Below are 10,849 nucleotides of genomic sequence, written 5' to 3' on the forward strand. Positions count from 1 at the left end.
GTCGTTTCATCCGTATGGAACTACAGTTGTGTTGAACTAATACTGCAGTTGTGTTGAACGGATACTGCTGTAGTGTTGAACGGATGAACGACATCTGTTCCGCGTAACTGCAGTTTCCTTTCAACACAACTGCAGTATCAACTATGATCATGGTCTATAATATAATTTGCGCCAATTACCTAGGATAATCTAAAATTTCGTGAACCAAACGACCCTAGTTACTTTTTCAATAATGTTGAATTTTGAAGTTAGATGAACTCAATACACCTTTTCATGAGCTTGATGAAAAGGCAAGTTTATAAACTTTATGATATAGTACGGTGAAATTGGAAACCTTTTTTATAAAAAGAAAGATACAAAAATACAAAACAAATAATCAAGCTGAAAACAAACCAAGTTATTGAGTGTTGACAAAATACTATGTAATTGTGTATACATCGCTATCCTCGTAGCGGTCAACCCAAAGAGCATATTCCCAGCTTCCGTATTCCTATATTATGATCTCTGCCTGACTGCCACTCCGAAATCCGAATATTCTCCATCCTTCCCCCACAGTCTCCCTCTCTCTCTCTCTATATATATATTATTTGTATTTTAATACTTATCTTAATTCTCCACTTTCATCCCTTCCATCGTCGACCACTCCATCGATATATACAAGCAGACATTATTTTTTTCAGGGGAAAAAAGTCCGATGAAGTTTTCGAAGAGGTTGCGTAGTCTGAGCACCCATATAGAGGAGGTGCTTCCTGAATGGGAAGGCATGTTCTTGTCGTACAAAGATCTGAAGAAGCAGCTCAAGGTGGTTTATCCCAAAGAGGGTGAGACTAGCCGGCCCAATAAACGGCAGAGGGTGGATCAGGAAACGGAGGGTCAGGCTGGGGATTCTTCGGCGGTGGCGCCGGTGGATTTCGAGACCGTTTTGGCGGAGGAGGAGGCGCCGGATGTGACGGATTTCGAGACCCTATTGGGGAAGGAGATCGAAAAGTTTAATGGTTTCTTCATGGATAAGGAGGAAGAGTATGTTATCAGATTGAAGGTATCCGTCCTTTGTAATCTCCAATTTCATTGCTTCTTTCTTGGATTTTTGGATTAATCTTTTTCTTTGCTTTCTATAAATTTTGCATCTTTTTGTCCTTGATTTTGTTGAGGAAAATTAAATAAATTGCTGTAATTGATTGCTTCTTTGTTGTAGCTGTGATATATTTATTTGGGTATTTGAATATGAATATAGGGACTATTATTTCATTGATTTTTACAACTGAAATCACTTCAAAAACCAAATGAAAGCTAGGTTTAGATTTTTTTTTTTTTGGTTGTAAACCACGAGGTCTTTCGGGTCTATCTCCGTCCTTCTTACTATTCGGGTCCACTTGACTAATCCCTGTTTGCTCCGGGAGGCATGGGAGCTGGCCCAATGGGAATTGTTACTTCCGGGAATTGAACCCGGATTATCACAAGGATCATCCCCACAAAGAATCTCATCATTTGCCACTTGGGCTACCCTTTGGGTTGTAGGTTTAGATTGTGTTGATATTGATTAGAAAATTACTTGACATGTTTCTTTTTGTGATGCATATGTTATCTGAGGTAATAGTAGGGATTAGTAGCTAGGAAACTAACAGCATTAACTTATGAGTCTATGATCGAAGCATTCCGAACCGGGATCTGTTAAGTGGTCTGTGGGAAACATGTGAGACAAGAACCACATTTAGTAGGATTTGTGTTTAGGACTTTGGCAGCAAATCATTGTCTGTTCGATGTCATGATTGATCTTCGTGTTGGAATGTTGGCTGGTATTACCTTTTAACTTGTTGCAAGGAGCCGGAGGAGTAATGTTTTTTGCAATTGGGTTGTGTGTAGGTGCTGAAAGAAAGAGTGGCAGATGCAAATGATTCGTGTGAAAAGCTGATGAAAGTAGGTAGAGAGATAGTAGATCTTCATGGAGAGATGGTTTTGTTGGAGAATTACAGTGCCCTTAACTATACAGGTACTTGCAGCTCAATACACCCTGCCTTTTATTATTATGTATCTTGGTTTTGCATTAGTAAATACTTGGTAAACGGGCGGTGCCCTTTGATATTAATTATTATGCATAAGAAAGTATATAAAACTGTTTTCAGTTCTTGGCTATCATTGAACATGTCGGTTTTCAACTCATCTACGGAGAACCATGCTGCCTTGAATCTCACAAAAGACCATATTTGCTGCTTAACATCTTAAATATTTTGACGATTGCAAGGCTTTTTTTGGGGTGACGAGGGAAACCTGCAGCCTTGATATTATGCATAAAAAAGTATATAAAACTGTTTTCAATTCGTGGTTAGCATTGAACATGTCGGTTTTCATTCTTTTCAACTCATCTACGAAGAACCATATTGTCTTGAATTTCAAAAAAGACCATATTTTCTGCTTTTTTGGGGGGGTGACAAGGAAAACCGGCAAAGGACTACAAAGAGCTAAAACCAGCCTAGGTTTCTCATAGTTGATCGGTTCAAACCAAGAAGACTGAGATTCGAACTCGTGACCTTGTGGTTACAAGTCTATATCATTAGCCATCTTGGTTGGGGTTTTACCCCCAATGCTTTTGACCGGCTCAAACCAAGAAGACTGAGATTCGAACTCGTGACCTTGTGGTTACAAGTCTATATCATTAGCCATCTTGGTTGGGGTTTTACCCCCAATGCTTTTTATATGCATTGAGTTTGTTCATTGAAATTCTTGCTGTCTCTTAACATTTTTAAGTATTCATTACGGGTTGAAGATTAAGCCTTGCTGGAGATTTATAATCAAATTCACGAAGCTGCGTTTTTCGTTGTCATTGCATCCGCTATAATAAAATGACAAACATGTTTTGGGGGTTTGTGTTGATTGTCGCCAAATCTACTATATGCAGGGTTAGTTAAGATTTTGAAGAAATACGATAAGTGTAGTGGCGCTCTCCTTCGCTTACCTTTCATACAAAAGGTGCTCGAAGAGCCGTTCTTCAATACTGATGTACTCAAACAGCTAATGCGGGAGTGTGAGACACTGCTGCGAGATAACCTCAAGAAAGCCATAACGGAGAATAACGAGGAGAGGCCTCTCAAAGTCCCCGAGGAACTTGCTGAAATAGAACACGTGGGGAATATGTACCTGAACCTTACGCACTCAGCGCTGCAGACCTTGGAGGAGATCAGAAGCGGAAGCTCAACTGTGAGCGTGTTTTCTCTGCCACCTCTGCATAGGACTGACATGGACGAGGTTTGGAAGAAATCTCAGGTCGTCGAACAAGCAGCGAAATAGTCACCTCGTCCCCCCGATTGGCAACTTGGGTTATTACTTCTGCCCCCATACATGCTTTTCTGGATAGGATGTTTGCAAACAACATTGCAGTACCCACAAGTGTAGGCTGCTTTTCTTTTCTTTTTTTTTTTTTTTCCCTTTTTTCGTAGCGATTGTAATCTGTAATGCGTGTGTTTTTTTAAAGCTTCATGTGGTTTTGATACAAGTATAAAGAAGAATATATGGTTGCTTGTGCTATCTTCCCTATCTAGATTGCTCAGGATTGAGGCACATCTTCTGATTACTGTTTCTATGATTTTTTTTTAATCAAATAGAGAGGGGAGACCCGGAGGAGGCTATATCCTCGGCTGTTAGCGAACATGTTCATAAAATTATAACGAAAACTAAAACTAAGTGAATTTGTTCATTAACATTATTAAACGAATATAAAAGAGTTGTTCACGATAAATGAGCATACAACTGTTCAGATTTTGTTTGTTCGTTCATTATTTCATTTATGTACGCTTACCAAACACAAACACAAATAGTTTATTGAATATTCTGTTCGCTAACATCCCGTTGATGACTGATAGAGTCCAAAGAGTTGGGTGGTATGCTTCTATGATGAAACGTTTAGATAGGGATATTTGAAGATGAAAATGGGAGATATATAATTTGCTGCAGTATGATAACAACTGGCGCCTGTAGCTCAGTGGATAGAGCGTCTGTTTCCTAAGCAGAAAGTCGTAGGTTCGACCCCTACCTGGCGCGTAGAATCAAATGAATTAAATTTTTACAATTTAAGAACCTACAATACACAAATTATGAACTAAGTTAATGATGAATGACATTTAGTCAGTTAACATGATGGAAGTGCTTTCAATGGCGCGTAAAATCTGATGAATTATTTTTTAAAAAAATTTATGAACCTACAACACACAAATTATGAACTAAGTTAATGATGAATGCCATTTAGTCAGTTAACATGATGGAAGTGCTTTCAAAAAAAAAAACATGATGTTTATAAATCTTCACCTTTGAATTTATGAACCTACCACAAATTATGAACCCAGTTTATGATGAATGATATTTAAATATTTAATATGATGCAGGTATAGTGTTATATTTTACGGAGTATCATTTTATGAACCTCCGAATTTAAGTTTATGAACTTGCACAAGACAAATTATAAACCTAGTTGAGAACGAATGATATTTGACATGATAAAGGGTGTTGTGTACTTGTGTCTATGAACCTAGTAAACAAATAAACTTTTAGTGTAGAGTTTATGAACATAATTGGGGAAAAGGATCAAATAGAGCTTGTTTACGAGCTCTTAACAAACAAACTATAACTGTTTAGACTCTGTTTGTTTATGAATCGAGTTCTAAAATTTGTTCATTTAGGCTCATTTACTTTAATAAACGAACACTTACCGAACACAAACATGAGTAGTTTATCGAACACTCTATTCGTTAATACCCATAGGCCATGGATGACTGATAGGGACGAAAAGTATCTAAGTTGTTGCAGCAAGTAAATAACTGCCGCCTGTAACTCAGTCGATAGAGCGTATGTTTCCTAAGCAGAAAGTCGTAGGTTTTACCCTTACCTGGCGCGTTAAACCACACAAATTATTTATTTCAAAATCATGAACCTATAATATACAAATTATGAACTAAGTTAAAGATGAATGACATTTAACATGATGGAAGTGTAACATTGTGTTTATAAATCTTCAACTTAAACAAATTATGAACCCATCCATTTTATGATGAATAACATTTAATATGAGACAAATTATACATTTAGTTGAGAATGAATGAACATGATAGAGGATGTCTATAAACAAATTATAAACTTGTGTAGAATTTATGAACCTTTATGTAACATAATTTTTTTTGGGAAAAGGGTCAAATAGAGCTTGTCCACGAATTGTAAGCTATACACATGCTTTCTCGTTGAGAACCAATGCCGTTTTTCTCTAAACTTTTAATTTTGCAATTACATTTATTAAATTTTAATGTGCTCAATGCTCATCCGGTTGACCTGTTCTAACTTCTAATGTTATATCGAATATTCAAATTCAAGTATTCATTTATCTCTTGATTTAAATTTTAAAGTGCCAATGCTCACCCGGTTGACCCGTTCTATCGAATCCGGATGACGACTTGACCCGTTTTATCGAATGTAAGTATTCATTTTTTATTTTAGTTCAAATAGTTTAGCCCGCCCGATAAGCCTGACAACCCGAAGTTTAGAGTTAAGGCTAACCCGAATCCGAGAATAAAATAATAATTAATCGATAACCTGAATCCGATAAGCCCGACAACCCGACAGGGCTGAATATAAATATAAATAAATAAATAAATAAATATATATATATATATATATATATATATATAAATCTGTTCAAATGTGGTCGCGCCTTCCCGTGCGGTCAGTGCGGTTCACACCACTCAATGTTAGAAAATGCACCACTCAATGTTATAAAACGCACCACAATGAAAATACACAAAACGCACCACACACCCAAAATAATGCACCATAACTCCTCTGCCCCTAATGGTGCATTTGCTAACACTGTGTGGTGTATATTTGCATACCTAGTGGTGTGTTTTTTGGTGATGTGTACCTAACGGTGCATATTTGTGTGGTGCATTTTCAAACACTGAGTGGTGTATATCTTTATACATAGTGGTGATGCCGCATTGTTCACACGTTAAGATGCGGCCACACTTGAACTCTACCCTATATATATATATATATATATATATATATATATATATATATATATATATATCATAATCATTATTATTATTATTATTATTATTATTATTATTTTTGTATAAGGGTATTTATGTCTTTAAAACCTATTCCATTTCTATTCCTTTAACCAACCAAACACTTTAATACAATTCCTAAAGTATATTCTTTCAGCGAACCAAACAATAGAATACAATTAATGTTATATTCCTTATAGCATTCCTATTCCCTCCAAATTTATTCCGTGAATCAAACGTGCTGTAACTGTTTAGACTCTATTTGTTTATGAATCGAGTTCTAAAATTTGTTCATTTACCTTAATAAATAAACTTTACTGAACGCAAACACAAGTAGTTTATCGAACACTCTATTCGTTAATACCCATGGATGACTGATAGGGGGATGTTGCGACTTGAAGATGAAAAGTAAGAGGGTATGTAAGTTGTTGCAACAAATAAATAATTTGCGCTTGTAGCTCAGTGGATAGAGCATCTGTTTCCTAAGCAGAAAGTCGTAGGTTCGACCCCTACCTGGCGTGTTAAACCACACAATATAGGCGAGAATGCATCAACAAAACTTCCCTTCCATATAGATCGTCGTGGCATGAACTAATTTTTTTTCATTTCGATTCTGTTTGTGTTCGCTCATCTCTTGATGAATGGCTTATGCTCATACTCCTCCTCCTGCTCATGAATCCTTCTTGGTCTTTCGTTAACTTTCTCTCACATTAGATTCTCCTGTGTTAAGCGTGACATGTAATCTCATGTTTGATGTCTTGGTAATGGCTTAATCTATAGATCATAGAAAGCCTTATAATGGGAAACTACCGCGTTAAGTTTGGAGAGAAATGGGATTGTTTATATAGTAGGGGAAGCAAATGCAAGCATTTTCTTTAAATAGTTAGCCAAATGACTACAAGATCATCAATTCACCATTTCGAACTTTATACAAAAGGTTTTTCCGTACCAATTCCTTCTGCCCATACCACACTTCTAAAAGTCAAGTCTTCTTCAGATCAATTACTCCTCATCCAATCCATAATGAGATAATAATGCAGACATTACACTTAGCAACACAATATTCACATATACAGAACACAATAAATACTGAAATCATAATCATACAAATATGCAGCACAATGTACACAGATTAACAGAAACTAAACAACAAGCTTATGTGATTATCTATTAATAGGAAATATAGTAAGTTACAAAGTAAGGATGCAATCCACATAAAATACAGTACATAGTGTATACAACATAACCATTAAAAACATAAGTTAATTAGAGGAGATACAATGTATTATAGGCACAAGTCACGATGTAAAACTAGACAAAACTAATACACAGTGTACTGAGGTTGTAATAATCTGAACAAAACATGTATACATAAAATAACATAGGTGTAGACAGAACATAAACAATTTATAACAAGTGATAAGTACACAACATGGTAGGACATGTTAATATATGCAAATGACATACAAATGTAAAGCATTCAATAGCAAACGACTTGGCTATCGCACAAAGCCCGGTCGATGACGAAGATCTTGTGGTTCACATAATCACTAAGTTGGGTGAGGAATACAACTCCATAGTTGCTGCCCTTCGTGTTCGGGAGAATCCCGTCACCTTTGAAGAGCTCTCCGATGTTCTTACGGATTATGAGCGTATATTAAAGGAGAATGAGCTCGCATCGCAACAGCTACTCGTAACAACCAACTTTACTCAAAAGAAAGGGCTCGAGTCATTTTGGCGAATACGGTAACCCGTGATCCAAATTCCTTCTCGAATTTGCGACGAGGAAAAGGATCATACCACCAGAACACTGGATCTACTGGAAATAATTATCGCGGTTCTTGGTTTTGTAGGTTTTGCGAGATTCCTGGTCATGTCACTTGATTTTACCAGAAACTTGTGAAATTTCTTAAACACAATAACATCCCAGTGATAGAATCACAATTTCTTGGGGCAAATTACAGTCCAAATGAAAACGCCACGACTACATCTACCATCACTCAGCCACCGTGGGTTATGGATACCAGAACATCCCATCATACTGTATCCAACACAAACTCACTACAATCCTTTATCAAATATCCAGGCCTAGATGAAATTCTCCTTGGTGATGGTAACACACTTAACATTTCTCATGTTGGTAAAATCTATATTCCCATTAAAACTGACACTCTTTCTCTTTCTGATGTTTTATGTGTTCCTCAACTTTAGAAAAACTTAATTTCAGTTTCAAAATTGTGCAAAGCTAACCCAGTTTCAGTTGAATGTTTGGATTCCTATTTTATTGTTAAGGATCGCTGAACGGAGGCATCTCTAATGCAGAGGGGGAACACATCATGATGTGTATTACATTCCGGCGTCCAAAATTCCGCAAGTTCATGTTACCTCTACAACTTCAGTTTCCGGATGGCATCACAAGTTGGGCCATCCCTCTAATAATATTTTAATGTCTATTCTTCGTAGAAATAATGTGCCTTTAACTCTAAGTCTGTCTCCAATTATTATTGTACTTCATGCAATATCAACAAAATTCACAAGTTGATGCTCTTTTCTAATTCAATGTCTAGTTCTCGCCCACTAAAGTTTATTTACATTGATGTTTAGGCTTCTAAACATATTTCACTTGAGGGTTATAAATACTATGTCTCTTTTGTTGATCACTTCACGAAGTATATATCGATGTATCCATTAAAACAAAAGTCTGAAGTTATGCCTATTTTTACTCAGCTTAAACGTTTGGTTGAATCGTTTTTTGGGCTCACTATTGTTTCTATTTTTTCTGATAATGGTGGTGAATATAAGGAATTAATTCCTACCTTCAATGCATGTGGTATTTCACATTTTACCTCCCCGCCACATACCCCAGAACATAATGGCTTAGTTGAGGGAAGACATAGGCACATTGTTGAAACCAAGTTATCTCTATTACACCATGCTGCATTACCATTGTCATATTGGGTACACGCTTTCCAAACTGCAGTGTATTCGATAAATCGCATGCCGTAAAAAATACTTAATTTTCGTTCTCCCTATGAACTATTGTATGGAAAATCTCTAAATTTCACTAAACTTCGCCTGTTTGGGTGTCTTTGCTTTCTATGGTTACGACCATATGTCACCACTAAGTTACAGCCAAAATCAAAAGCCCACTTTTTTCGGGATATTCATTGAGCGAGTCAGCTTATAAATGTCTGGATCGAGAATCGGGGCGAGTTTATTTGTCACGGCATCTAAACTCGTTGAACTTTCCTACTAAGAGTTCTTCACCGACCACTTTACCTCCTGTACCCATTATTTATCCTTGTGTGCCTCAAATACATCAAATGCCATGTCCCACTGTCTCTCCTCCCACAGGCCACAACCTCTATTTCGTCTGTGTCTCCTCCTAAATTGTCTCTAGTTTCTCCTCATATACTTGATTTCAATCCCGCTCCGACTATCTTGGCTACATTGCCCGTGATCTCTCCTGCTCAGTCCCTCCCACACCCGTAGTTTCCTCCCTTGATTCCACTACCCTATCGATCGCCTCTACCTCACAACCCTCTGTTTCAATTTGCCCTTAGAGAACCCGTAAACCAATCCCCCGCTATTATAGTGATAAATTTTTAAATGTTACCACTACTCATTCCATGCCTCTTACGGTTGAGCCTCGGGTTGTGTCGCAAGCTCTTAAGGATGACCAGTTGTGGCAGGTTATGACTGATCAATATAGAGCCTTGATGCATTTTGATACTTTAGAGTTAGTGCTGTGAGGGGATAACACTCCAGCTGGTTGCAAATGAGTTTTCCGTGTTAACCGAAAATTCGATGGCACTATTGATCGATTCAAAGCCAGGTTGGTGGCTAAAGATTTTCTTCAGAAACAGGGTCGTGACTATTTTGAAACCTTGGGTCCTGTTGTTAAGCAGTGATTGTCTGTGTTACCTTGACAATAGCTTTGGCCCGTGGCTGGACTCTAAGGTAGTTGGATATAAATAACGCATTCCTGAATAGTGTTTTACAGGAAGAGGTATACATGGTTCAACCTTCGGGATTTGTTGATGACCGTTTTCAAAATCATGTTTGTAAGCTCAAGAAGGCGATATGACCTAAAACAGGCACCGCGTGCGTGGTATTTGGAGCTTTCGTCCTTTTTGCTCTCCCGATTTTGTCCGTTCTGTGGCTGATTTTTCACTTTTCATATATTGTAAGGAGGGTTTTATTATGCATTTCCTCGTTTATGTTGACGACATAGTTCTTACAAGAAGTTGTTCTGCTTCTTTTAATGTGTTTATTCGTAAGCTTTCTAATCGGTTTGCATTAAAAGATATGGGTACTTTTCACCATTTCTTGGGTGTGCAGGTGTTGCCTTCTGCTTACGGTTTCTTTTTGTCTCAGTGTTAGTATATTATTGACATTTTAGAAGAATTTGCTATGACAGGGGCGAAGGAGGTTGCTACACCGATGGCTTCTTTGCCGGGGTTGTTTCTTGGTGATGGGTCTCCGATTGACACCACTATGTATCGACGGGCTGTTGGGTAGCTACAATACTTGGGTTTTATTCGTCTAGATGTTGCGTTTGCTGTGAGTAAACTGTCTCAACTCATGAATGCCCCGACTAATGTTCTACGTCTATCGGAATCCGGTGTTTCATTCCCAGATGAAGCATGTTGCGCTAGATTATTTCTTTGTCCGGGAGCGAATGGAAGCATGCTCATTAGTTGTTCGTCATGTCCAGTCGTTGGAGCAGATTGCCGACTTGTTAACCAAACCTCTCGGTCGTGCTTTGTTCTTGTCATTCCGGTCCAAGATCGGCGTCTCCG

The 10,849-nt window shown here is 37.6% G+C and overlaps 1 protein-coding gene and 2 non-coding genes across 4 annotated transcripts; all 3 read left to right on the forward strand.

Moving 5' to 3' along the window:
- The first annotated feature begins 535 nt into the window (after positions 1 to 535).
- LOC116007636 (SPX domain-containing protein 1-like) lies at positions 536 to 3,575 on the forward strand. Of its 2 annotated transcripts, XM_031248356.1 has the most exons (4): positions 536 to 1,039; positions 1,864 to 1,990; positions 2,897 to 3,294; positions 3,329 to 3,575. In XM_031248356.1, the coding sequence occupies exons 1-3, from the start codon at positions 695 to 697 to the stop codon at positions 3,283 to 3,285; spliced, it is 861 nt and encodes a 286-aa protein (XP_031104216.1). In that variant the 5' UTR covers positions 536 to 694; the 3' UTR covers positions 3,286 to 3,294; positions 3,329 to 3,575. The 2 variants fall into 2 exon arrangements, with proteins under 2 accessions (XP_031104216.1, XP_031104215.1); XM_031248355.1 differs by having other exon boundaries at positions 2,897 to 3,575.
- Positions 3,576 to 3,962: 387 nt separating this feature from the next.
- Positions 3,963 to 4,035, forward strand: TRNAR-CCU. The gene has a single exon. It is a non-coding gene; the product is annotated as a tRNA-Arg (tRNA).
- A 2,460-nt stretch (positions 4,036 to 6,495) lies between these two features.
- Positions 6,496 to 6,568, forward strand: TRNAR-CCU. Its single transcript has one exon. It is a non-coding gene; the product is annotated as a tRNA-Arg (tRNA).
- The last annotated feature ends 4,281 nt before the right edge of the window (positions 6,569 to 10,849 follow it).

Source organism: Ipomoea triloba, chromosome 15 (genome assembly GCF_003576645.1).
Source record: "Ipomoea triloba cultivar NCNSP0323 chromosome 15, ASM357664v1".
NCBI classification, from domain to species: Eukaryota; Viridiplantae; Streptophyta; class Magnoliopsida; order Solanales; family Convolvulaceae; genus Ipomoea; species Ipomoea triloba.